Source organism: Eschrichtius robustus, chromosome 16 (genome assembly GCF_028021215.1).
Source record: "Eschrichtius robustus isolate mEscRob2 chromosome 16, mEscRob2.pri, whole genome shotgun sequence".
Lineage (NCBI taxonomy): Eukaryota > Metazoa > Chordata > Mammalia > Artiodactyla > Eschrichtiidae > Eschrichtius > Eschrichtius robustus.
In genome coordinates this window covers 16,139,989-16,167,984 of record NC_090839.1, presented here as the reverse complement: position 1 = coordinate 16,167,984, position 27,996 = coordinate 16,139,989, and the positions used below count along the sequence as shown (strand labels likewise).

The following is a 27,996-nucleotide window of genomic DNA, read 5'->3' as shown; positions in this document are numbered from 1 at the left end:
ATGCAGGAAGTGAGCCTGTCCAGTGAGGGAGGACCACCAGCCAGGGAGTCATCACGCATCCCTGGTGCTACCCAGGAGAGGAAGGGAGGGCATCTTGCTAGAAGTCCCCGGAAAGCCAGGTGGGAGCCAGGGCAGGGCACCAGCCCAGCAGCTCAGTCAGAAACATACCTGCAGAGGCCAAAGGTGGCGTCCCATAGGCTTTATAGAGCAGATCAAGAAGCTCCCTCTTCTCATCTTCTGGGAGGAAACTGGACTTCGCCGCATTGATGTTCTGGAAGGGCCAGCACGGCAGACAGCGTGAAGCCAGAGAGCATAGAAGGGAGTCCTTAGCAATCTAGTGACAGTCCGTCCTCTTCATCAAACATGGGCAATTCGTTCAGCTCAGAGTGGGGAGGACTTGTCCAAGGTCACGCGGCAGCAAGTGCCAGAGCAGAGACTATGAGCTTCTGCGTTCTTAAAGTGGCAGGACGTGACACACAGATGTGGGAAGGAGGTTGGAGAAACCTTTGAAAGACAGACAGGGTGGGATGTGTGGCGCCAGAGAGACAGTCCTGCAGGGACAGACTTGGGACATCAGAACCACTGAAATCACGGGCTCATCCTGGGGTCTGTGAGTGGCCTGAAAAGTGTGTGCAAAATGTATAGCTGAGCACACCTTTCTGGGGAGATGGTTGACAGCTTTCAGAGTCTTTCAAGGCATTTGACGGAAGCAGAGGATAAAAAACCCAGTCCTAGGTCAGGATCTCAGCCGAAGATGTCTTCTCTGTGGAAGGCATCGAACTCCAGGTCTGCCTTGGCCTGGCCTGTTGCAGCAGACTCACCCCTCATTCTCCGGGGCTTCCGGGCCCTGGACAGGACCTGCAGGCCTCACACACTCCCAGGGCCCAGAGTCAAGGCACACAGCCACTCACCAGTCTCTTAAACTCCTCTTCAGTGAAGCCCATGTCCTGTTTGGTCATCTGGTAATCAGTGTCCAGGGTGGACTTGAAGATGAGTGGGTCATCCGTGTTGAGGGAGTAGTTAGCCTGGTCGTTTTTGAACCTGGACGATGCAGGGGGGTGGGGGGTGGGGGGTGGGGGGGGGAGGGGGAGAAGCACCTCCTGTCACTGCTGTGTAAACAGTCACTGCTGTGTAAACAGTCACTGCACGTGGACGTCCACCCTCCTTTGAACCGCGCGGCACCCTTGGGCAGGCCTGGAAGTTCTCGTTGTACAGAGGAAGACACAAATTCAGGGAACTCGGGTGACTTGTCCAAGGCCACATTACTAGCAACTCAAGACTTAAAGCCGTCCAGCCAGGCCAGAGCCAGGCAAAGGCAGGAGAAAGGCAGGAGAGGGGCCGGCTTGGCGAGGCCAGAAAAGCAACAGCCCGCTCTAGCTGACCCCCTCTCTGGCCCTCCCCTTCACAGCCGCACTCTGGGAGAGTTGTCTGCCCCCTTCACCAACCGTCCTCAGCACCCCCTGGGATCTGACTCTTCAAATACGCCGTGGGGACTGTTCTTAGCGTAATCCCTGACCACCATCTTATTAAAATAAATCCAATGGACTTTTCCTAGCTCTAACCTCACCCGACTTGTGGAGCAGAATTTTATACTGGTGACCTTTTCCCTAGATTTCTTGGACACCGCACTTGTGGCTTTCCTTCTGCCTGTGCCTTCAACGTCACTGTCCTTCTGGATTCTCTCCTAGGCCCTCTTTTTTTTGTTGTCGTTATTCAAACAGAAAGTCACAAGAATTATAATCATCCTCATCAGTTCACTCAGTCCCACGTAATTAATTTTTTTTTTAATCTTGATCTTTTGTTAGCACTTTTATGAATTCATCAGTTTTCCATTAGAGCTCTGAAGATGCTTATTCATTCAGTTCAGCAGTATGGCCAGTTACCAGACTGCTCGGCCCTCTTGCTCCACCGTCTGCGGAGGCCATCACTTCTCCTTCCACCAGCGAATCTCTTTAGGTGACTCTGAGTCTTTCTGCAGCCCACAGGCTGTATGCCCACATGCCTCCAAGAGCCTCCACTTGGGTGTCCTTGCAGGTACTGCACACTCCACATTCCTAAAGCAGCTCAGGCCCGCCTTGTAATCAGAGTGTGAGCGAGCCCAAGCTCCTCTCCTTCTCGTAAGCTTGGCGGACAGACCATCAGTGCTGGCCTGACTATGGTCACCCCGAGTTCTTAGTGAACTTCTGGGTCGGCTTTTCCCTCCTGAGGCCTCTCCCAGGGCTCAGTCCCAGCGCAGCCGGAAGAAGGACCGAAGCTTCTTAGTTAAGCCTATGGGGCAGGGGCAGGGTGGGGTGGGATGGGACAGGCTCTCCTGGGGGAAGCTTCAGGATGTGCTGGGGGAATGCCCAGAGGGGCCAGGAGCAGAGACCGCGTGAGCAAGAGAGACTCATCGTCCTAATTCCTAGGAGGTAGAATCTGGAGTGGGGAAGTCTCCCTTGGCGTAGCAGGGCATTCTGCTATAGCTGGATGAGCTACAGGGCCCCCAGCTGGGTGACCTCCCCATCAAGTTACGCCACATCCGAGCTCTGGAGTCCTCACTTGTAAGACGAGGACAACAGCGCCCGCTTCCCAAGCACTGGAAGAGCTTTCACACCCAAGAGACCCCGCAGGGACCAGTGCCCCGTCCCTGCATCCCCTTTCCCACCCTTGGCTTTCCTAGTACAGAACTGAACGGACCCCGGGGGCCCGGGCCTCACCGAACAACTGCATGCTCCGTGCCTGGCTTCCAGGCGCCCGTGAGGTAGCTGGACCAGGGGCAGACCTGGAAGAGCAGGCGGGTGGCTGGCACGAACCCCCCGGGGCCACGCTGACCCCCGTCCCCAGGTCAGCTGGAGCCACCTCCTCCGGCGCCGTTCTCGCCCTGATCACAGTGGCCCCCTCGCAGCCGAGTCCCAGGAGCCGTCAGTCCTGGTTTTCTCCCCCCACCCAGCAGCTCCAAGGCCTGCGGCCCACGCTCCCCGCGGCGGCTGGACCCTCCGCGCTTTCCACCGCCTCCCTGACCTCCCCCTCCCCGGCCCCTCACCTCGAAGTGCATGTTTTCCTGCCGCAGCCTGTTGTAAAGGACCGGGTCCTCCAGGGTGTGGTAGCCGTGCCCCAGCCTCTCGGTCTTGAGCGTGTCCACGGCCTGTTGACAAGCAGGGTGGAGCCCAGCGCGGGCCGCGGGGCGAGCGGGCAGAAGGGCCCCCGCCGCCAGCCCGGCCACTCACCTCTCTCACCACCTGGGCCGAGCCCACCTCCCCGGCGTGGACCGTGCGGTGGATGCCGCTCTTCACGGCCTCCTTTAAGGGCACGGGGCTTGGTCAGGGGCGGCCTGGGGCTCGGCCCCGCAGGCCCTGCCTTCACTACACTCTGGGGCTGAGTAATCATTTAGGTGGTAGCCCTCCTTTACTAGACAGTTATTACGTGTCAGACACTGTAGGAAATGGTTTGGACACCTTATGTTACATTCACAGCTGCTCTAATACCTGTCTTACAGGGAGCAGGGAGGGACTGAAACTCAGGAGAATTAGGTATCACGACCAAGGTCAGACCGCTAGGAAGAGATTCCAGAGCTCCTACTCTCGACCCCATGCTTCACCCCTTCCACAGGAAGCACAGCATGAGGCTTTGAGACGTCTGCTCCAACCCACTCATCCCAGCCGATGAAACCGGCCCAGAGAAGAGACAGTCTCGCCCAAGGTCACACAGCGAATCATTAGGCCGAAAGGCTCCAACACAGGACCCTCCAGCACCAAGTGGGGTTTTTTCTTTCATACCAGATTCCCAAATTTCTAGAGCCCCTAGACCCAGTCCGACACACTTGGGAGCCCAGGAGGCCTCGTGATCCCCCGTCGGTGTGCCTTCCCCCTACTGGTATAGAGACCAGCTCCCCACGCGGCTCCCCCAGAGCCAGCCTCTCCTCTGCCTCCGTCCCCCAGGACCCACCGCGTAGGCCTTCACGTGTTCAGGGAAGAGGCTGCTGCCTTGGATGGTCTCATCTCCGGCCAGGTCGATGGCCACCACGGTCTGCTGCCGGTACTTCTTACACAGCTCCACCACCTCGGGGGACCAGCCTGTGGGCGAGATGCCCGCCGGGCCTCGGGCAGCAGCACAGAGGAGAAAGACCCTCCCGGCCCTCCCACCCAAGGCCAGCACAAGGCAGAGGGCCCAGTGTCCCATCTTCAAGGCCTGACCCCGCGGCCTTCGCGGCCTCGGCATCCTCTCCTCGCAGAGGGGGGCCACGTGCTGTGGCACAAGGTCACAGCGAGGCTTTGCCGAGGCCCCACGTGTGAGACACCGAGGTCAGGGCCTGGGCTCAGTAAACGACAAATGGCAATTCTCTCTCTCGATCCCCACACCCACCCTCAACTTAGCAGATGAGATGGAGGTCCACACAGTTTAACACTTAAACCTAAAACAATTCCCACTAGTGTTACTAAACACATTGCTAACGCTGGTCATTGTAAAGTGTTTTAAAAAGAATGACCAACCACAGGCTTTGGAACCAGATGGCCCTGGGTTCTGCTCCGGTTTGTGCCTTCCTGATTGAGCCTCCTTCTACCTCAGTTTCCTCATCTGTCAAACGGGGATAAACGCTGGTGGTCCTGTCTCCTAGACCCCTGTGAGGATTAGAGAAAATACCCCAAGCCACTCTGCACAGGGAGGCCCTGCAGGTTGACACTAGCCCCTCGCTGTGGTCTCACTACTCCTTAGAGCAGAGAATGGGGTAAGTACGATCACCTCCTGTGACAAGGCATGTCTGAGATCCAGAGAGGTGATGTGACCTGGGGGGGAGTCACACAGCGGGGCTCTGCCTTGGGAGCACAAGCCCTGGAGATGTGACCAGTGTCAGTCACAGGCAGACCCCTCAGGCCCTGGCGCTCAGACCTAGTCCCAGGTTCCGCAGCCCTGACAGGAGGGGGCCCGGCCCACAGGTTCTCAAGGGAGGACCGCGGCCTGACGGGAACCACGCTTAGGCTTTTCTCTATTGTTCAGCCTCCCTTGATTTTAAGCCTCCTGCAGGTCACGTGGCTCCCAGGCTCAGCCTCCCTGGGGAGAAAATTCTGTTGCAGGACGTTCTGAGCTTGCCCAGGAGGAAGCCCCGAGGTTCAACTGATGGGCTCAAGACAGACCACGGGGACCGGTATGGCCCCTGTGCCCGGCCAGGAGGTTGTGGTGGCATCAGATGGGCAGCCAGGGACGGGGCCAAGGTCACACTCACTGGGCTGGTGGCGCATGCAGCACAGGATGGACCGCACCTTCACCCCGAAGTCTCGCTCTCCGTCTTGCAGGCCCTGGCCCACTAGGCGCACCACCTCATCCGGGGTGAGGTCCCCTCTGTGTGCAGAGAAGAGTAGGGGTGGGCCTGTGACAAAGGCAGACCTAAAGGACAGCCCTGGGACTGGGAGAGAGGAGGGAGGGGAGGCGGGGAGGAGGGGGAGTAAAGAGGGGAAGGAAAGGAGGAGAGAGAAAGGAGGAAGAGGGGTCTTCCAGGAGAACCCCTCACCCCCACTAACCCACTGCCTCTGAGGAAAGGACGAGGGAGATAGCCCCAAGCCCTAGCGCACCCCCTTCCAGCTTCCTTGGAACTGCCTGGACGCTTCCAGACCTGCGAAGACTGTCCCAGTTCGGGGGGTTGTCAGACACAGCCCTCCTCCCACCCACGATGGAGAGCACTGCTAAGCTAAGCTCACCTGTTGTGATTCCCACTTGTCCACAAGTATCAGAGTCATGGCTAGAAGGGAGCAAGGTGGTCGAGTGGTACCGCTTAGACATCCCTGGGGTCCAGGCAGAGGGGCAGGAGTGGGCCAAACTCACTTTGGTTACAGGGTTAGGATAGGACCCCTAGAAGTCACTGGGTAAGCTGTGGGCCAGGTCAGGGAGCAAGACCAAAGTCTTGCTTGGGCCAGGGCCTCCCAGTCTGCCCCTTGCGGTCTTGGGTCCGGCCACCCTGCCACAGCAGCGGCACAGCCCTCCAGACGGTCACTCACTCAGCCTGGTTCCAGGGGATCGGCTCCACTTTGGAGTTGGCCAGCAGGTGCGGGCTGTAGCGCACCTCCACGTACACCACGCCCTCCTTGGCCTTCGTCTCCACAAACTCGTAGGCAGTCCTTTTGATGGCCTCCCGGCAGCCCCTGGGAAGGGCAGAGAGGGGCTGGGGACAAACTGCCCCAAGTCCCTTGGGAGCTCCAGGAATAACAAAGCTGTCCCCTGCCCATAGCAGATCAAACCCACGTGTGGCCCCCCAGTCTCTCATCACCCAGCCCAAAGCTCTGGGCATCTGCTGGAGAAAATCCTAGAGGCACAGCACATCCTGTCAGCTCTACTTCCAAACTGGATGCCAATTCTCGCCCCCTCCGCCCTGGTTCTAACCACCTCGGACCTCTCTAACTGGCCTCCTGGTCTCCACGCTTGCCCCTGTAGAGCAGCTAGCTCAATCTTTTCAAAATGGAAATCAAAGAGGGAATTCCCTGGCAGTCCAGTGGTTAGGACTTCACACTCTCACTGCTCAGGGCCCGGGTTCAGTCCCTGGTTGGGGCACTAAAATCCCACAAGCTGTGCAGCGTGGCCAAAAAAAAAAAAAGGAAATCAAAGAACATCACTCCTCCACTCTGAACCCTAGTGCCTCCCACCTCGTGGAGTAAGTCTCAACCCCACCTCCCAACCCCCCACAAGGCCTGCGTAATCCGGGCCCCTGCCAGTCTCCCGCTCCTTCCATGACTCCTCCGGGGTCTTCTTTCTGTCCAGCGAACAATCAAGCTTGTTCCCAGGTCAGGGCCTTCGTGTTTGCAGTGCCCCAGCCTGCAGGCTTTTCACCCAGATCACCCTATGCTCCCTCCTCCCTCCATTCAGAGCCCAGCTCCAGCCTCACCTCCTCGGGGAAGCCTTCCCTGACCACCTTATTTTAAAACATCTCCTCACTCTTTTTTCACCTCTTCTCCTGGGCTTCAGTTTTCTCCACAGCCCTTATCACCACTCGACATCACAGATCACGTGGTTTCTTTATTAGCTGGTTTTCACCTCCCCAACTAGAATGTAGTCTCCATGAGACAAGGACCCCTCCATCTGTCTCATCACGGCTATGATCCCTCAGCCAAGGACAGAGCCTAGGACATTGCAGCCACTGAAATATTTGTTGAGTGATAGATGTAGGCCAGCAGGAGGAGAAATAGGAGAAAAGGACACACACAGGCAACAGAAAGCAAAAATAGACAAGGGGGACTGCACCAAACTAAAGAGCTTCTACACAGCAAAGGAAACCATCAACAGAGTGACAGGCAACCTACCGAACGAGAGAAAATATTTGCAAACCACACACCTGATAAGGGGCTAATACCCAAAATGTGGAAGGAACTCCTACAATTCAGTAGCAAAACAAACAACAAAAACTGATTAAAAAAAAATAGGCAAAGGACCTGAATAGACATTTCTCAAAAGACATACAAATGGCCAACAGGCCCATGAAATGGTGCCTGACATCACTAATCACCAAGGAAATGCAAATCAAAAGCGGCTTAAGCCTTCAGGGAGCTGGTCCTCTTCTGTCTTGAGAGACAGGAGCCGCCTGGGCAGTGGCGTGGGAGACGTTCCTCGTCCGGGGGAGAGGCAGCATGTATGCCAGAGCATCTGCTGACCCAGGCCAAGGATGGGGGCAGTCGATGCCTTCCAGGCAGAGCCCAAAAGCTTCCAGAAAGCAGCCACCAGCCTTGGCATACATCTTCCTTCCCCAGGACTCCTCATTCCTGTCCTGCCACTTACCCAGCCAAAGGCCTCCACCGGCCTCACACATCTTCCTCACTGGTCCTCCAACAACCCATCCTCCAGACCATTCCTCAGGTCCAGCCCTCTGGACAATATCACAGCCTTTCTCTCCCAAGGCCCAGTCCACACTTCCTCCTCCAGGCAGCCTTCCCTGACTCCCCCAGCCCCCTCTACGTCTTCCCCCTCCTGAGCTCTGGCAGCACTGACTGCCAAGGCTCCATTCTCGCCTGCCTTGGGAAACTCTGCCTCGTGCCAGGAAGCTCAAGGCGACATCAGGATGAGAATCTGGGCTTCACCCCTTGCCAACTGTGTGGTCCTGGGCAAGTTCCTTCACTTTCCTGAGCCTTCATTTCCTCCTCTGCAAATGAGGAGTGTGTCTAGCTTACAGGACTGTGGACAGCTACAAAGAGAATAGTTCCGTGAACTGTACACACATTATATCCTTCTATATCTAAGATATTCTGCTATCAAAAAATGGAATGAAAAGTAACATAAAAACAGCAGTGCCTGGCTATCAATAAAGGTAGCAGTTGTCCTCCTAGTAAGAGGGGGCTTGCTGAGGACAGTGCTGTGTCCATTCCAAACCCCAGCCCTAGGAGGCAGAGAGGGTCATAAGCCCCATTGTCTAGATAAGGGAACTGAGGCCCAGAGGGGGCAAATTTGCCCAGCATCGAAGTTATTTCTTGAAAGAATCTGATACTAGGATCTATGTTCTTAACCCCCACATTCTGTCACTTTTCTATAGAAGTTGAAGGGGTTTCAGCCCATCATACCCATTTTCCAGAAGGAAAAACCGAGGCCCAAAAGCATGGAGAGATTCGCAGGAGTGCACACAATGGTGAGAGGCAGAGCGGGGTTGTACAGCGCCTTCTCCCGCCCCACAGGCTGAGGTGTGCAGGCAGCTCGACGTGGGCACAGGGACCGACGCTGCCCAGGGCCCGGCGGGGGGCGTGGGAAGACTTACGCGATGGCGGGCATGTAGTAGTCGAACTTGGCCAGGAAGCCCGGGAGGCTGAGCGGCTTGTCCATGCCGATGATGTCCTGCAGCTCCTCTGGTGTGTTGGCAGGGAGAGCGATGCCCCGCTTCCTGGGGACAAAACAATGAGGGTGATGGACAACCCTGGGCAGGACCTTACCAACTCCTTGCGGGGGGCGGAGGTACATCTGACCCCTCTCATTGGACAGATGGGAAAACTGAGGCCCAAGGCATATAGAACCAGGACCTAAATCCTTCTAGGATCTTCTGTCTCCAAGGCCATGACCAGCCAGCAAATCTCAAGGGGGACAACTGGGGTTAAAGTCCATTTAAAGTGCACATGAACACATACACCCCCCCCCCCCCCCGGTGCCTGGGGACAGGGAAGGTGCCAGGGCAAGCCCTTGGTAGAGCCGGCTGGTCGTGTGCCAGGTCAGGGGTTATCAGGGGCAGGAACTGCAGCACACAATGCCCGGGACAGGAGCAGGCGCCAGACTTCCCTCCGCCACCCTCCATCTGGCCAGCACATCAGAGAGGCTGGCCTGGCCCATTGTGCTGGGAGAGGGAAGCCAGCCCCGCCGTCTACCCTGACCACAGCCTCCCACACACGGCTGGACCATGGCAACCACTCGGTAAGGGCTGGCTGAGAACAGCCCTTCTGGTCGAGGGCCTCCTCCTCTCCAGTGGCATCTCCGCCTCCCCGCAGCCAGGACCAGCAGGGTGCAAGGCTGGGCTAGCTTCCCCGCTTCTCAAGCTCCAGCCCCCTCTGCTCCTCCTGGCTCTGCCCCAACTCACGGGTCACCCCTGGCCTCAGTTGTCCCACTTTTAAGATAAAAGGGACAGGCCAAGGACACCAGACATTCAAGAAATGCTTCTACCATGAGGGACAAAAGACCAAAGGCACTCTACAGAAACAGAAATGCAGAGAACAGAAAACTTAAAAACCCGAAATGAATAGCCTCAAAGAGAGGAGACGATGTTACATCCTTGAAGCAAGGGCATCCCTTTTTAAAAAGAGGACATTCAGAAAGTAAGAAAGAGCTCTTAGAGATTTGGAAGAATATGGCAGCGCCCATCAGGATGTAATAAAAGGAATGGAAAATAAAGTTGAGAAAATCCTCCAGCAGGTAGAACAAAAGACAAGATAAAAAATAGGAGCAAATGATTAAGAGAATTAGGTGATTAAACCAGGAGGTTCGGCCTCCAGTTATCCACAAAGCAAGAACAGAAGATAGAAGGGAGGACATTGCCAAAGAAATGGAAATTCCACCCAAGTGTTGAAGTCCTTTAATAGCTTCTGTTATTAAAATGTTAAAATGTTTCCCTACATAAATACCTGTTCCCTAAACCTCCTAAATATGCCCTCTTCCCCTTCTGCATGACCCCAGGACCTATGAGTGACCAGTGGGTGTCACCAGGGGGTCACCCTGTTGCCCAGTTTGCCAGTCAGACTCCCATCCCTGCGAGACGTCCCCGGGGAAGATGAAGCCCCGGGTGCAGTCCTAGCACCGAGGTCAGGTGCTCAGCGCCCTTGGGCCTTCCCCTGCTGGTCAGTCTGCCCCAAGGTCACCCTCATGAGGCCATCCCCAGTCACCGTAGCCTCTGCAGAGCCCGTACCAGTTGTTAGATGCTCTATTTTGGATATCTTTCTGGGGAGCTTTCCCAAACACAATGGCCACATTTGCCCCAGGCCCCCTGGACCGATCCAGAGATCCAGAGCTTTCAGTCCTCTCCCTCTGCACCTCAGCATCTGAGGGCCCACGATGTGCTGGGCACTGGATGGATAGCCGTGACCAAGGCAGACCTGTGTGTCTGATCGTCCCCTTTCCCCTCCCCCGAACCCCTCCCCCTCCCAGGCTCCACATTTCCTAATACGGCTCCTCCATCCATCCATCCAGCTGCCTGAACCAGAGACAGGGGGCTCCCCCAGACTCCATCTCCCTTACCCATCAATAGCTGGTCCCCAAGTCCTCATTATTTCTTCTTAAATATTTCTCCAACTAGTCTCTTCTCCAGCTTCTCTCCTCAACAGCCACCCAAGAGAGATCTTTTCACCCCACAGATAGAGTGGCCTGGGAAGGCCTTTCGGAGGAGGTGACCTTTAAGCCGAAGAGTGAGACTGTCCTTTTCCCCTGAGGGAGCAGGAGGAGAGATCCAGGCAGGCAGGGTCAGAGCCCTGCTGAGAGCCCCAGGCAGAAGCACTGAGGGAATTCCAGGGCAGGGCGGCTACAGTTCAGAGCAGGGTCAGTGGTAGATGAGCCACCTGCCAAATGGGGGCTTTGTAGGAGCTGGGACCTTATCCTGAAAGCGCCGGGAAGCCGCTGAAGGATTCTAAGCAGGGGAGTGACATGAAAAGATGTACTTTTTAAAGAGCTCCTCCTGGCTGTGGTGTGGGGAACAGACAGAGGGAAACCAGGGCAGAAGACAGAGCTGCCACAGCGGTCCCCTAGGAGACGATCCAGCACCTCACACGGGACTGGGCCTCCGGAAACTACTCAGACTGAGCTGTAAAAGATCCTGTCTGGGACCCAAGGTTGAGGCAGGAAGGAGCTGTTGCTAGGTCCCCTGCTACCCACAGCCACTAACCACAGCCAAGGCTCCCTCCACCCAGGGCCAAGCTCAGTTCTTAGATGGCCCTGCTTCCCCAGTCAGCCATGGCCATGCCCCGGGTGCTACTCAGTTCTCTGCCCTCCACGGTGGGTGATACACTGAGAGCCCCGTAAGAAGGATGAACACGGGCTTTGGAGTTCAAAGTCCATCCTCCTCCTGTAGGTACCAGATCACCCTGGGCAGGAGCTGTTCCCTTGAGGACCGCCATATCCTTATCAGTAAAACACAGATGGTACTTTGTTTTCAAGGTACAGGGAGGAACAAATGAGACTATTTGTGCGTCCAGGGAAAGATGGCAGACTCTGAAGCCCAATGGCCTGGGTTTAAATCCCAGCTCTTATTTAAAGGCTGTGTGGGACTCCCCTAGTGGCGCGACGGCTGAGAATCCGCCTGCCAATGCAGGGGACACGGGTTTGATCCCTGGTCCGGGAAGATCCCACATGCCGTGGAGCAACTAAGCCCGTGCGCCACAACTACTGAGCCTGCGCTCTAGAGCCCACGTGCCGCAACTACTGAGCCTACGTGCCTAGAGCCCGTGCTCCGCAACAAGAGAAACCACCTCGATGAGAAGCCTGCGCACCGCAACAAAGAGTTGCCCCAGCTCGACGCAACTAGAGAAAGCCCGCGCGCAGCAACGAAGACCCAAGGCAGCCAAAAATAAATAAATAAAATTTAAAATTAAAAAAAAAAAAAAAAAAGGCTGTGTGACCTTGGGCAAATTACCCAAACTCTCTCTTTACGAGACCTGGCACGTTTGAGAAGCATCTGGCATGCACTAAGCAAGGAGAAGTGGAAGAGGTCAGAGAGGTTAACGCAGGCTTTGTAGGACTTCAAGGAACGTGTGCAGGCTTTGGCTTTGACCCTGAGCAAGGCGGGAGGGTTTGAGCAAGGAAGTGATCTGATCACTCTATGTTTTAAGATGATTGTTCTGACTACAGTACTGTGGGGACAGTAGATGGGGGAGGCCAGGGTGGGCACCTGGAGACTGGTCAGGAGGCCACTGCAATAGTCCAATGGCTCAGACCAGGGAGGAGACAGTGGCCAGATTCAGAATGTGCTTTGGAGAAGAGCTGGCAGGGTCAGGAAGGAGATTGAGAAAGAAGTTAAAGCCCCGGAGAGAAGATGGAATAAGAAGAAACAGGTGAGGGAATTCCCTGGTGGTCCAGTGGTTAGGACTCTGTGCTCTCACTGCCGAGGGCCGGGGTTTGATCCCTGGTCGGGGAACTAGGGTCCCACAAGCTGCGCGGCACAGCCAAAAAACAAAAAGAAGAAGAAAAAGAAACAGGTGAGAACACAGTCAACTGAGGCCCAAGTCACAGAGGCAGAAAAGAGGCTACTGGATTTGGCCAGGGTGAGGGAGGGGTCACAGGCCAGATGCTCCCCTCCTTCCCCCTCTCAGGCCCAGCTCACTCACAGCTGGGAGTCCTCCAGCGTGTTCTGTCCATATCCCAGTCTGACCAGCTCCCCGGTCCCCCTGCCTGCTGACCTCAAGATCAAACTCCAGCTGGATCAAACCCGCACCCACCTCTCTAGGGCCCACGGAGGTGCCTAGACAGTTCCCGAGAGGCCAAGTGGATGTGGGAAACAGAAAATCCGACCAGTTGCCCCACAAGGGCTGCTCTTTTTCCTCCTCCCTCTACCCGGCCCTGGACAGTCTCACCTTCTTGCTCCGCTAATGAGCGCTAGGTGACCCTTTAATGAGCACCCGCGATTAGATCCCATCTTGGTGCCCGGTTAACCCACCCTAATGGCCTCATTAAGGTCCCTGCATCAATAACTGGCACTTGACATGGGCAAAGGACAGGCAGAGATAATCCAAGGGGCTTAACCCCAGTTAGTCAGAGCCATAGGTTCCAATTAATAATGTTATCGTTAAGTGACATTTATGGAGCATTTAGTGTGCTCGCCCTCAACTAAGTGTTTTTTTGTGCAATACTTTACCTAAGCCTCCAGCTGGCAGGGGCAATGGTCAGGGGCACGGACCCAGGGTCACACCTGTGTTTACGAGACAACTTACTTCCCCTATCCTGGCTCAGGATAACCCTCAGGGAACCCTATCGAGTTCCCTCGTCGATAAGACAGGGTCAATAATATACCTATCTCACAAGTTGTCACCGGATTCCAGTAAGTCAATCCAGGTGCAACATTTAAAGCAGTGCTTGCCGTGCAGTAAAGGCTAATAACTTACATGATAAGTTAAATAAAAATTAAATCAACAGCAGCTTCCTAGGGCAGAAAAAAGTGCAACAAGATGGAGAAGCGTGTTCTTGCCAGAACCCTCTCAGGGAATTGGAAGAGACACTTTTAAGTGTCGGGGCAAACGCCCAAGGATCATCAGTTCTCTCCTAAGGAGTGGGTGTCTGGATAAGTGTCTGGCTTATGAAACAGAGGGTTCAAATTTGGATCCAGAGCTGAACTGCTCAAAGCAGTGAGGAGAGGCAGAGTCCTCCCACCTCCAAACAAAATGAGCATAGCACAAACCCATGAGGAACAGGGAGAGGTAGGTGGCGGGAGGGACCCCATCTCCCAGGTCAGCTCTGGAGGAAGGTCCTGTTCTTACTTTCAACCTACAGAGGCTGAGGCCACAGCAAGGAAACAGTGTGTCCAGATTTGAATCCAGATCCACGGGCCCTTGAAGTCCTTGCTTTTAAGTGCTAGACCCCAGAGAGGGGACATCATGGGCCCTTGAAATGTGGGGAGGGAGGGCGGACCTCCCTCACTGGGGGTGCTGGGGACCCTTCGGCCCACCAGCATCCACGAGAGCAGAGGCAGGAGGTACGTTCTCCTTTGGAAGATGCAGAGATTTGGGCCCAGAGGTGGGGCACCACTTCTCCGCGGCTCCCAGCAGGTTACCATCGTGGGTAGGAAAATCTTGGAGGGTCAGATGGCCCAGGGTCAACTCTTGACTCTACTTGTTCTGTGGCCTTGGGCAACTGCCTTCACTTCCCTGAGCCTGCTCTCTTCTCAGTGACAGGCAATGCTCTCCTCCTCCAAGTGTGGAGGGATTAAATTCGCTGACTCAGGAGAGGGCTCAGCCCAGCCCAGCACTGGCAGATGCTCAGCAAATGGAAGCAGCATTCTACGCGGGCGCACCACCTGCCACAGGCTCTCGGCTGAGTCAAACAAACAGTGACTGGTTCAGCCCTGGGAACTGCCTCCACTCGTGTGTGTGTGTCTTTTGGTGTCTCTCTGTGTCCGTGTCTATAAAGTGGGATAAGCTTCCCCTGGCTCACCTGGCAACAGGAAGATAAAAGTCAGAGGCACAGAAGGCAGAAGACTTGGGCTATGGGTCTCTGTGCCCCACAGACCACCTTTTTCTAGGCTGGGGGCTGGCTTGATTCCACAGGAATACAGGAAGAAGCAGCAACCCTGGAATTCTCCAGAGGTGTCTGGGTCAAACTTCCTAGGGGAGAAGGCCTCTTATCTGTGGACTTACCTGCCATAATATAAGATGGTTTCAGGCTTGATGGCTCCATCCAGATGGACGTGCAGTTCTACCTGCAAGGGCACAGAGGAAAAGGAGAGAAAAACAAACACCCATGAATGCCTGAAGGACCTTACAGAGGGTCAGTGTTAACATTAACTGTGACAACCATTAGTCACCACATACTGGACACTTACCACATACACTTCACTAAACTGTTTACACGCATCATCCTGTTTAATCCTTGTCTGTGGGGTGGGTTTAATTATCATCTCTGCCTCTTTCACAGTGGAGAACACTGAGGTTCAGAGGGGTTAAATAACTTGTCCAAGACCACACAGCTCTAAGTGATGGAAACAGGAACCCAACCCAGTGCCTCTGTTCTTAACCACAGCTGTTAAGTGGCAGAACCGGAATTCCAACCCAAGCCCAATTCTGAAGCTGGTGCTCTTTAACACGAGGCCAGCCATGGGCCCGGAGGAGCGACAGAGCCTCAGCCATCATGCAGGCAGATCCCGCTCTCAGCCAACTCACCAAACAAGATCCAACTCTAACAAAAAGGATTGGCCCAGACCTTCTGGACTAGTGAATACCTACAACATATTTCAAAAATCAGTCTCCATTTTCAAAAGCATGTGTTACTGAAAATGAAACACTGCTTATCAGGAATCAATATTTGACAATAAGATCCTTCCAGGACTCTAGAAAGGGCACCAGATACTTGGCCATGTTGGTGATCCTCTCCTACATGCTCAGCCCCATGGACAATACTCCATACACAAGGCCAAGAGTTTAAGGACAAGGACTTTGGGGAGAGCTCATCAGGCTGGACTCCCAGCTCTGCCTCTTCTCTGGCTGTGTGATCTTAGACAAGACACTTGATCTCTCTGAGCCTCAGTTTCCTCAACTGAAAACAGCTGCAAAGATTGCCTCCCTGTCCAAGAAGAGTTTAAGGATTTAAAAAGACAGTGTATAATGATGAAAAGTCTGAAAGAGAAATTAAGGAAACACTCCCATTTACCATTGCAACAAAAAGAATAAAATACCTAGGAATAAACCTACCTAAGGAGGCAAAAGACCTGTATGCAGAAAACTATAAGACACTGATGAAAGAAATTAAAGATGATACAAACAGATGGAGAGATATACCATGTTCTTAGATTGGAAGAATCAACATTGTGAAAATGACTCTACTACCCAAAGCAATCTACAGATTCAGTGCAGTCCCTATCAAACTACCAATGGCATTTTCCACAGAACTAGAACAAAAAATTTCACAATTTGTATGGAAACACAAAAGACCCCGAATAGCCAAAGCAATCTTGAGAAAGAAAAACGGAGCTGGAGGAATCAGGCTCCCTGACTTCAGACTCTACTACAATGCTACAGTAATCAAGACAGTATGGTACTGGCACAAAAACAGAAATATAGATCAATGGAACAGGATAGAAAGCCCAGAGATAAACCCACGCACATATGGCCACCTTATCTTTGATAAAGGAGGCAAGAATATACAGTGGAGAAAAGACAGCCTCTTCAATAAGTGGTGCTGGGAAAACTGGACAGCTACATGTAAAAGAATGAAATTAGAACACTCCCTAACACTATACACAAAAGTAAACTCAAAATGGATTAAAGACCTAAATGTAAGGCCAGACACTATCAAACTCTTAGAGGAAAACATAGGCAGAACACTCTATGACATAAATCACAGCAAGATCCTTTTTGACCCACCTCCTAGAGAAATGGAAATAAAAACAAAAATAAACAAATGGGACCTAATGAATCTTAAAAGCTTTTGCACAGCAAAGGAAACCATAAACAAGATGAAAAGACAACCCCCAGAATGGGAGAAAATATTTGCAAATGAAGCAACTGACAAAGGATTAATCTCCAAAATATACAAATAGCTCACGCAGCTCAATATCAAGAAAAGAAACAACCCAATCCAAAAATGGGCAGAAGACCTAAACAGACATTTCTCCAAGGAAGATATATAGATTGCCAACAAACACATGAAAGGATGCTCAACATCACTAATCATTAGAGAAATGCAAATCAAAAATACAATGAGGTATCACCTCACACTGGTCAGAATGGCCATCATCAAAAAATCTACAAACAATAAATGCTGGAGAGGGTGTGGAGAAAATGGAACCCTCTTGCACTGTTGGTAGGAATGTAAATTGATACAGCCACTATGGAGAACAGTATGGAGGTTCCTTAAAAAACTAAAAATAGAACTATCATATGACCCAGCAATCCCACTACTGGGCATATACCCTGAGAAAACCATAATTCAAAAAGAGTCATGTACCACAATGTTCATTGCAGCACTATTTACGATAGCCAGGACATGGAAGCAACCTAAGTGTCCATCGACAGATGAATGGATAAAGAAGATGTGGCACATATATACAATGGAATATTACTCAGCCATAAAAAGAAACGAAACTGAGTTATTTGTAGTGAGGTGGATGGATCTAGAGTCTGTCATGCAGAGTGAAATAAGTCAGAAAGAGAAAACCAAGTACCATATGCTAACACATATATATGGAATCTAAAAAAAGGTTCTGAAGAACCTAGAAGCAGGACAGGAATAAAGACACAGACATAGAGAATGCACTTGAGGACACGGGGACGGGGAAGGGTAAGCTGGGGCGAAGTGAGAGAGTGGCATGGACATATATACACTACCAAATGTAAAATAGATAGCTAGCGGGAAGCAGCTGCATGGCACAGGGAGGTCAGCTCGGTGCTTTGCGACCACCTAGAGGGGTGGGATAAGGAGGGTGGGAGGAAGACGCAAGAGGGAGGGGTTATGGGGATGTATGTATGTATACAGCTGATTCACTTTGTTATACAGCAGAAACTAACACAACGTTGTAAAGCAATTATACTCAAATAAAGATGTTAAAAAAGAAAAAGAAAAAGACAGTGTAGGTGGGCGAGTTCAGCCCACAGGAAGACAGCCTCTGCCTCTCAGCCAGGGCCCTTTCCACAGGCTGTTAAGAGAAGCACAGCAGGTGCTGGGAAACAGTGGGAAAGCAACTGCCGTCTCCCTGTTCCAGGTCATGGAAGAAACTTTTTCCCAGCCAGGGGGAGAGCCAGAAAAATTTTAATTAACATCTCTACCAGGGTGGGGCCTTCTCTGGAACTTGGGAGCCTGGACAAGAAAGTGGCCGCTCTGGCTGGAAAGGGAGTAGCCAGGGAGCCAATGACCCAAGGGCATCCTGGAAGCACCCACGTGAGCTGCCTCCTGTCGGGGAAATCCGGCCTGGGGCCCATGGGAGGCCAGCAGACACAGGGCAGCCAAGCCCCCCTATCAGCAGGACATCCAAGTAATCAAATCTCTCTGGAAGTCACTCAGCAGCAAAGGACCAACTCTGTCACAGAGTTGACAAACTCTTGAGGGAGTTGTTGGATTCCCTGATGAAATGAATTCAATGCCCACTCAGCCAAAAGTTTACTGGGTTCTCAGAAAGTGCTCTGCATTGGAAACACAGAAGCTTCCAGCGCAGGGAGCTGCCAACCAGCTGTTTGACCTTGGACAGGTGACCTCACCTTTCTGAGCCTCTGTTTTCTTATCTTTAACCTTCACAGGGCTGTGGCGAGGATGCAGCCAGAGAGACAGGGTAGTGCTGTGGTTAGAGCTGCAATTCCAGCTCCTCCACTCACTCCCTGGGTGACCTGGAGAAACTTACTTCGTTTTCAGCGTCTCGGCGCTCTCATCTGTCCAGTGGGGAGGATGACACGCCTTCCTCCCAGGGCTTCGTGAGACTTAACCACGTGAATGCACGTAGCGTGCTTAGACCAGGACTTGGCACGTAGCAACAGTATTTAGCGTGATAAGCATAACTAAGAATCCCTCATTCACCAAATAGTTGAGGCCCTGCTGGGTGCACTGGGGATGGAGAGATAGACTAAAGTGACAGAGTCCTGCTCCCGTGAGCAAGGGAGAGAGACATTAAGTAAATGTCACGTTGGTAAATGTACAATCACAAGCCAAGACAACTCCTGGGAGGCACAAACATTGACCTACCAAAGAGGTAACACACAAAAGAACTCGCCCAGCTAGAGGGCCAACGATGGCTTCCCAGAGAAAGCAGCGCTTAAGCTAATAGCTGAAGGATGAAGAGGAACCAAGTAGGCAAAGGCAGGGGTGAGCAGGAAGGCTGGAAGAGCATCTAGGCAGAGGGAACAGCATGTGCGAAGGCCATGCAGTGGGAGAGGATGTGGTGTTCGAGAGGAACTGAAATGGGTTCAGAGAGGGGAGCGGTTGTGGAGCTGGAGAGGCTGCAGGGGCACAAGGAGCATTGGGTTCTAACCTGAGAGCAACAGAGAAGCCATGACAGGGTTTGAAGCTGAAAAGGACAAAGCATAGCAAGACCAGTTAGAAGTGGTCTTGTGAAGTTTATGAGCGGTGATGGTGCCTTGGACCAGGGTGGCAAGGCAGATACGGCAAAGCAGGTGGACAGCAAGCCAGGTCAAGGATGATGCTTCGGGTCTGAAGCCTGGGTGGGTAGCGATTCCCACGCTCTGAGACAGAGAGCCCAGGAAGAGGACCAAGTGCTGAGGGGGGGAGGATGGGTGGGGCACAGGGAGAGCAGTACGGTTAGTGTGATCTTACTTAGGTGAAGTCGGGACATCTCTGAGACCTCCAAATGCACATGGACGGACCCAGTGGCTGTGCAGGTCTGGAGCTCTCAGAGAGATCCAGGCTGGAAATGTGAGTAGGAATATAGATGACTGAGGCTGTGATTTTGAATGAGCTCACCCATGAAGGGAACGTTGAGGAAAGAGCATGGGACAAAGTCTGGACAGGCGCCAGCACCCAGTGGCTTATAGAAGAGGGTGAGCCTGGAGAAGAGCTGCCAGAGATGGAAGGGAAACCAGGAGTGTGTGGTGTGCAGAAGGCAAAAGGCGATCAGACTTCAAGAGGGAGGAGTCACCCCCTCACCAGGGTCAGTGCAGAGGGCTGAACGGTAGTCCCCCGAAAGATGTCCACATCCTAATCCCCAGAACATATACTTCCACAGAGGGCAAAAGATGGGATTACAAATCTTGAGAGGAGGAGTTTTTCCTGGATTTATCTGGATGGGCCCTACACCCAGTCCTCTTTCTCCTTATAAGGGAGGCAGAGAGTTTTCAGAGACACACACAAGAGGAAGCAGCCCTGGGACCACAGCAGCAGATGAGAGTGACGTGGCCACAAGCCAACAGACACCTGCAGCCACCAGAAGCCGGAAGAGGCAACAAATGGTTACTGAGAAGGTAGGAGCGGGGGGGGGCGGTCCCTCTGAGGAGAAAATAGAGGAGGAATCAGCCAGGGGGAAGGAACAGGAAGGAGAGCGAACAGGCAGAGGGACATGCAGACGCTAAGTGTCGGAATCAGGTGGTGAGAGATGAGGCCAGAGAGAAAGTTAGGGGGGTGGAGGGCAGGGAGATCTCACAGGTCACAGTAAAGGGCGATCCCCTGAAGGGTTTTGCATGGGGAAGTCACCTTTTAAAAGCTTTCTCTGGCTGCTGTGTGGAAAGCAGGCTGAAGAGAAGTCAGAACAGAGGGCAGAGAGCTGACACAGTGGTCCAGGTGGCAGATGAGCCATCACTGGGAAGACTTGCTGCAGCACCAGAGGCAGCACATGCTCAGGGAGCCTGAGCTGAGCAGTGTGAGGGAAGGAGGCCTCAGAGAGCCCACGGGCTGCGGGAGACTAGAGTGCCCCGGAGGGAGGGAAAGCAGAGCCTGCCACTTGCCCAGCGTGCCCTACAGGTCCCAGCCCTCCTCAGGGCCTCCTGGGAAGCTGCCCAGACACGTTGCAGGGGAGGAACAGAGGCCAGGAGCTGCCTCCACAGGCGGTCCAAGCTCAGGCAGGCCTCCCACTGAACTTTCTGGAAAACTGAGACTACCCATGGAGAAGTCCGCCAGCTTACAGATGGATGGGGACCCCACTCTGTTGGACCCATTCAGGGAAAAGAAACGGCAGCAGTGTCCTCCAACTTACTGAATATCTCCTATGTTCTGGACCATCTACTTGCATCATCTTATTTCATTCTTACAACCAGTGAGGTGGGGACTTCACTCCCATTTTACACATGAGGAAACCGAGGCTCAGAAAAGTATCCAAGGACACAGAGGCAGTGATGCAGTTAGGATTTGTACCCAGGTTTGAATCTTGAGCTCCTGCTCTACTTTCTCGGCAGGCCTAGCCTCAGACGTAAATAATCCAGCCATGATAATAGCTGTTTACTGTTATCAGACCCTTTATTTCATTTGGTCTTCACCCCTAGGCAAGGGACACACTAGCTCCATGTTGCAGATGGGGAACTGGACTTGCCAAGCTGAGCTCAGAGGAATTCCGTGACCTGCCCAAGGTTAACCAGACTGACAGTGGCAGAGCTGGGTTAGAAGCCAAGGCCCTCCACCTCTAACCCAAGTCCTGCGCACTGCCACACGACCTCCCTGGCGCTTGCACCAGACCTACACCCGGCCTCCTGACCACTCAGGAGGAGAATCTCAGCACCCCCCTCCCCTGCATTCGCTCTCCATGGGCCTGACTCACAGCGAGCGTCTGACAGAACTGCAGGAAATCCTCCAGGTCTAAACAGGAAGCATCCCCAGTCGCCAAAAAAATATTTACTAAGCCCCCTTCAGGTGCCAGGCTCTGTGGGGACGTGGGGAAACACGCCGAGTCCTTGCTCTCAGGAGATGCCAGGCAGGCAGGTAAGGCCCAGGGAGGTATATGTACTCACCAAGGTCACGCAAGGTGTCAGTGGCAGAGCCAGGACGGGGACCCAGGGTCGTGGACTCCAGGACCAGACACTCCCACGTCTGACTCCCGCTCACAACTGGAGGGGCTGTCTACCTTCAAGGCACACCTGAATCACACTACTTCTCCCCAGACCCCCTGCAAACACACCCATTTTGTTTTCATCCCACTGACTTTTTCAGTTTACTTACTTACCATGCCCCTGTCCCCAACTCTTAGTTTCTTTAAAGCGGGGGCTTTGTGCTATCATGCTGTGCCCTCAGGGCCTAGGACAGTGCCCCGCCTAGCAAGAAGTGCTCAGTAGGTGTTGAATGACTAAGTGATTGTTTTCTCCTCTCCCTGTCCCATGTCAGTAGTGCTGTGTCCTCTCCCTGCAGCAAGGAAGGGCTGACCTACCCCCTTGGGCCTGGCAGAGAACCCAGATGGGGCAGAGTAGCCAGGGTTGCTTGACCAGCCCCCAGAACCCGGGCACTGCAGTTAGAACCTGGATGAGCCACAGGTGCCCACTTCCCTTCTTAGCCCTGCTCTTGGCATGGAGCTGGGCAGAACCAGAGGTCAGTGCCCTCATGCCACCACAGCCTCTCAGCTGACTTTTGGGGTGAAGCCAGGAGACAGAGCAGCTCCAGGTCTGACACTGTTTCAGTCACACCTCCTCCAGGCAAGTCCTCTGGGCTCAGCCGCATCTGGGCTCCTATAGCTACGAGGTACAGAGCAGAAGGGGCCTAGCAGGCCCTCAGTGCCTCCTGCTGACTCAGGGCCCAACCAAGCCCTCTGCTGCCTCTGTGAGCTTCCCCAGGGGCTTCACAGGCGGCAAGGTGTGTCCTCAGCCAGGGGGACATCCTGTTGAACAGCAGCCTAGGAACTTCGCACAGTTACCCCCATTTTATAAGTGAGAAGTCTGAGGCTCAGAGAGTTTAAGGAACTTGCCCTAGGGCACAGTCTAATGAGTGCCACACCGGGAAGCTGTTTGACTCTAAAGCGGGAGGTCATAACCACCACGGCACACTCTGTTCATCCTGCATATCGGTGCTGAGTCAGCACTGGTAAAATCTAAACACGATTAATAACCACGACAAGGCTGATCAATAGCAGCTGGCATTGGCCTGCCCCCTGACCCAGGCCTGCACTTGGCATTTTATGTAGGGTGGATACAAATATGATCCCCGTTTTACAGATGGGGAAACTGAGGCACAGAGAAGCCACTCACTCAAGACCCCCAGAGACTGTCTCTTCCCCCACGTTGCCGCTCTGGAGCCTCAGAACCCTAAGGAGTGTGGGTGAGCCTGGTCCCAACACTCTGGGTAAATGTAGGCTTGAACCCCACCTTGGCCGCCCTGGCTTACTCTTCTCCCCTGTCCAAAACCAGGCCACAGTTCCACCCTTCCCTGGCCCAGGGGGCACCCCCTAGGACAACAGGGCAGACGGACAAGCTTCTTCCAGCTCACAGGGCCCCTTCCCACCCAGGCCAAGCCCACCCTGAGGTCAGATGTGGAATCAGGAGGCTGTCTGGCCTGTCCTGGCTCAGTGTGGACCACAGACACTGCACTTCCCTTCTCTGGTCCTTGCTTCTTCCTCTGTCAAACAAAAGGCTTCAATGAAACCCAATCTCACTCTTCCCCTCCCTCCCAACTGCCACAGGCGTTGTAACAGGTAAGGCAAGCTCTTCCCAGCCAGGGGCATTTTTCTTTTAACAGGTGGCTCCGGTAACAGAAAAGCACCAAAAGCCCAAAGCAGTGCTAACACAGTGGGCTTTGTGGCTGGAAGACAAGAGGAGAGAGAGAAGGAGGGAGAGAGAGAGGGAGAGAGAGGTGGGGGAGGGAGAGAGTGGGGGGAGAGAGTGGGGGGAGAGAGTGGGGGGAGAGAGTGGGGGGAGAGAGAGAAAGAGAAAGAGAGAGAGAGAGAGAAAGAGAGAGAGAGAAAGAGAGAGGGAGACAGAGAAAGAGAGAGGGAGACAGAGAAAGAGAGAGGGAGACAGAGAAAGAGAGAGGGAGACAGAGAAAGAGAGGGAGACAGAGAAAGAGAGGGAGAGAGAAAGAGGGGGGGAGGGGAGAGAGAGAGGGGGGAGGGAGAGAGAGAAGGAGAAAAAGAGAGGGAGAGAGAGAGAGGGGGAGGGAGAGAGAGAGGGGGAGGGAGAGAGAGAGGGGGAGGGAGAGAGAGAGGGGGAGGGAGAGAGAGAGGGGGAGAGAAAGAGATGCAGGTGGAGAGAGGCCACTGCAGCCCCCACCGGGGCCCCCAGGGAGGAAATGCACACCCGAGGGCCTGCTGCGCCAGCCACGTGCTTCACAAGCCCTAACCAGCATCCATTTCCCCCAAGAACACTGTGACCTTGGCTTTGTCAGCCCATTTTACAGAGAAGGAAGCTGGGGCTCAGGGAATTGTCCACCTGAGCCCTTGTAGCTGATGAGTGGTGAGGCAAGGATCCAAGCTCAGTCTATCCGAATCCCACAGCCACCTGATCCTACCTGATTTACAAAGTGGGGTGTAAATCAGCAAAGCAGTCAACAGCACCTGCTTCAGTCTTAGGTAGGTCTGGGTTCAAGTCTAACTCTGCTTCTTTCTGGCTGTGTGACTTTGACAAGTTCCTTCCCCTCTCTGAGCCTCAGTTTCCTTATATGTATATGAAGATAATAGTAGGACTTTAAAGGGCTGTTTTGAGCATTAAATGAGTTACTATATGCAAAGCAGTTAGAACAGTGCCTGGAATGGAGTAAACATTCAAATATGAGAAAGAAAAGTATGTTGGACATTTAGCCTCAATTCTCTGCATTAGGAAGGGACTGGGCTGTTCCAGCCTGGACCAGCTCGCTCTCTACCCTACAGCTTCAAGGCTGTCAGATTTTGTGTAGCCTTGGACAAGCCACTTCAACTTTCAGGCCTTAATTTCATCATCTGTAAATGGGGACGAAAACATCCGCCTTGTTGAGTTGTCCAGAAGATTCTGTGAGATAAATCACTGAAGGTGCCTGGTACCCACGAACACTCAAATGGCAGCATTGTTACTGTTATTATAATGACAGGCATGTGATCAGTGTTGCTCTCCACGACACTGAACTCCTGAGGGCTATGGGATTTTCCAGCCTTGCCTCGTGTGGAAACAGACTGATAAGGGCCACCCCTCCACCCCGCTTTGTACCTCCTCCAGTGCCCAGCAGGTGTTCAGGAAGCTACTTGTTGGAACAACATAATCAGAGCAGATAGGCAGCCGCCTAGGATTTTGCTACTCAAAGTGTGGTCCACGGCCCAGCAGCATTAGCATCTCCTGGGAGCTTGTTAGGAGCACAGCATCTCAGGCCCCATCCCAGATCTCTTGATTCAGAGTCTGAACGTTGATAAACGTCAGGTGATGTGACTATACATTAAAGTTTGGAAAACACTGCCTTGCTCTGCCTTCTCAAAGTTGGCCAGTCCTGAGCCTCACCTGGTGGTAGGTATGAGAAGCCAAAGAGCCCAGCAGAGGCTCCTGTCCCAGAGAGGCCCACACCTGGGGCACTGGCACCGCCACCCCCGAAGGCTTCTGCAGAGGCATTTCAGGAAAGCTGGCTAGGGCATGGGATTTTCGAAGCCAGCCCACCCTGGGCTCAAACCCCAGCTTGGCCACATCCTAGCTGTGTGATCGTAGGCCTAGTTAATCTGTGCCTCTCTGATCATCTATAAAATGCGATGACACCAGCTACCTCCCAGAGTCATTGCTAGGATCAAATGAATTAATGAAGGTTAATGTATTCAGAATGGTGCCTGGCACAGAGCAATAATTCAACTCAATAAGCTCTAGCTGTTAATACTACTGGTTCTCATTACTAGCTACTCCACCCATGGGAAGGCAGGGAACTGGCTCTGGTCACAGGGGCTCTGAGATTCACACTCCTGGCTTCGCTGGCCAGCTCAGGCACGTTCCCTCCTCACAATAATATAAAATGTATGACATCTCACGTACATAGTAGGTGACACTCTACCTTCCCAAAAAGCATTGCCTTTTAACCTTTGGACACCCCCGTGGCAGGTGGAGCCCATTTCCCAGGTGTAGAAACTGAGGCCCAGAGAGGGGAAATGGCCTGCCAGCTTGAAGCAGAGAGGATTGGGAGAGGCCAAAAAGATGGGCATGATAAGATAATAATAGTCCCTCCCTCATAGGCCTGTTGTAAAAGTGTTGCAAAGATCGAGTTGGTGCATATAGCAAGTTCTACAGAAGGGTTGCCTATTATTTCTCTCCATAACCCCTATTTCACTCCCAGTCAAGGAGTGTCTACTGCCTTGGGATTCATATCAGGGTAAGGTGATCCCCCAGCCCAAGGGCAGAGGGAATCCCAAAGCATTAAAAAAAGGAAAAAAGGGGATTCCCTGGCCATCCAGTGGTTTGGTCTCCATGCTTTCACTAAGATCCGCACGGTGTGGCCAGGGGGGAAAAAAAAGCCTTCAAAGGAAAGAAGAACTAATGATGGGGCATGGGCATCCAGACGAGCTGTGAAGGAGGCATGGGGGATGCAGGAGCTCAGCCCCAGTGCCTGCAACGTCTGGCAGGGAGTAGCGAGCATTTGCCCTCTGGTAGGGGCATCAGAAGTGGGGGCCAGGCCTCACCTCCTCAGAGTCCCCCCTCACCTTCCCCACCTCAAGGATTCTCACCAACGCTTTTCCAATGATATCTGCCATCATCACTCACACCTGTTTCTCAGAGGTAAATTGAAGCTGATTGCAGCTCACTCCTTCCCCTAACCCACCCCCAGCAGTCTCAACCCTACTAGCTGATTCACCCTGCTGAACAGACTCCTGGGCCCCTGCCTTCCTTGGACTGAATCTCAGTGCTCCAAAGCCCACCAAGTGGGCCCAGACCCTCCCAGAACCCACCATTCCCAAGACGCCACAGCTGGTGGGAGGAGGGACAAGGGGTTTATCCCTTGGGGCTAGTGGCCACAGCTGGTGGGAGGAGGGACAAGGGGTTTATCCCTTGGGGCTAGTGGCCGTGGCTTGGTCCCAAGGGAACCCTACCGGGGCCCAAGGCCTAAGGCCCACCCAGCCCCTCTAGTGTGTAGAGAGGGGTGCCCTGCTCCCCTCCCTCCTGTCTCTGGCATGGCCCACTGCTCTCACAGGCACATGCACAAACCTAGGCTCCTTGGCACTCAAAAACCGTCATAGTGTTGGAGTATAAAGCTGTTTCCATTCACCCAGCACTCAGTATGTGTTGTCCACAACACTAGGTGCCTATGGGTGTAGAAACCGGGCCCCATTTTACAGCTGAGGTTCAGAGAGCCTAAGCCACCTGCCTAGGCTGCTCAGCGCCGGCAATGCTAGGACGCCCATCTGACAGATAGTGAAACTGAGACCCAGATGGGCCAAATCAGAGGCAGAAGCAAAACTTGGAAGCCAGCCAGGGGTGCCTCCCGATTCAGGACTCTTCCTGTCTCTTTGCCTCTCATTAAACGGCCTGGAGGCGGGCGAGGGCCTGAGCTGAGGGAAGAAAGCGCCTGCAGAGGCCCCGTATGCTCCCCGGCCGTGGAGGCCCCTAAGCCCTCCAGCCAGACAAGGACCCGGACGCCGAACCCCGGACCCCGAGCCCCCGCCCGCGCTCACTTTGGGCTTGTCGAAAGCTGGCGTCTGGGCCATGGTGCCAAGCGTGCACCCCGACGCTGCTCCCTCCGCCGAAGATCGGTGGTCCCCGCTGGGTCGACGGCCGGTCCGCTTTCCCGGGGGCCTGCAGTGACCGCGGCCCGCGAAGCTCTTCTTAATGCGGCCCGGCTCCACCCCCGCCTGCCCCGGGCCCCGCCCCCGCCCCCTTGCCGGAGCCCCCGCCCCGCCCAGCAGACCCGCGCAGCGCATTTCCTGGAACTCCTGCAGGGCGGCGGGGACGTACCCGAGCCACCTCGGGGCCGCGGCCTGCCCCCAATCGCTTGACCGGGACGCCGGGTTGGAGCCACCTGTGGGCTCAGGCTGCAGCCGCCTGGCCGGGCTCTGCCTCCTGCCCGGTCCCTCTGGCACGGTCACGCTACTGCCTGGGCGCCTGCAGTGTGCCAGGCCCGAGCTGGAAGCTGGGAACCGGTGCGCTTCACAAACCTCGTGGGGCTCGCACTCTACCGGGCGAGACACGCGCTCATCGCAGAATCATACAACGTAAATGTATAATCAGGAAGCTTTAATGGGGGCCAGCTGTGGCCTACAGGTGGGGGAAGGCTTCTCTGAGGACACGGAGTTTACCAGGTGCAGGGGGTCGGGGTGGGTGCAGGTGGAGTGGAAGAGGGCAGCCGAATGGAGAGGGCATTCTGTGTGCGAGACCCCAGGGAGCTGGGGAATGAAGAGAGAGGAGGGGGCACACAGCGAATCCCCTCCTAGGCATTTACCCTTGAAAAACCGGCCCACGGTGCAGCCAGAGAAAGTCTACAAGAATGTTCCCACCAGCGCTGTTCCTAATAGCAAAAACACTGGAAACACCCAGATGCCCATCCACAGGCGGGTGGGCAAATAAACTGGAATATTCACACCATGGAATA

At 53.9% G+C, this 27,996-nt stretch overlaps 1 protein-coding gene across 2 annotated transcripts; it reads right to left on the bottom strand.

Moving 5' to 3' along the window:
* Positions 1-31: 31 nt before the first annotated feature.
* ADA (adenosine deaminase) lies at positions 32-27,221 on the bottom strand. 2 transcript variants are annotated; one of them, XM_068523770.1, is made up of 11 exons: positions 27,083-27,221; positions 14,763-14,824; positions 8,705-8,827; positions 5,970-6,113; positions 5,201-5,316; positions 3,925-4,052; positions 3,207-3,278; positions 3,023-3,124; positions 2,697-2,761; positions 912-1,041; positions 32-271 (listed from the first exon to the last, which is right to left on the bottom strand). In XM_068523770.1, exons 1-11 carry the CDS (start codon positions 27,113-27,115, stop codon positions 98-100), a joined length of 1,149 nt encoding a protein of 382 aa, XP_068379871.1. In that variant the 5' UTR covers positions 27,116-27,221; the 3' UTR covers positions 32-97. The 2 variants fall into 2 exon arrangements, with proteins under 2 accessions (XP_068379871.1, XP_068379872.1); XM_068523771.1 differs by lacking the exon at positions 3,207-3,278.
* Positions 27,222-27,996: the final 775 nt, after the last annotated feature.

Bases quoted from the DNA above. Each gene is read 5' to 3' on its own strand.
- ADA (XM_068523770.1), bottom strand. From the start codon at position 27,115: ATGGCCCAGACGCCAGCTTTCGACAAGCCCAAA. The intron at 3,279-3,924 runs GTGGGTCCTGGG...GTGCCCTTAAAG, and splicing joins AACACGTGAAGGCCTACGCG to GAGGCCGTGAAGAGCGGCAT. The intron at 3,125-3,206 runs GTGAGTGGCCGG...GCTTGTCAACAG, and splicing joins CGGCCCAGGTGGTGAGAGAG to GCCGTGGACACGCTCAAGAC.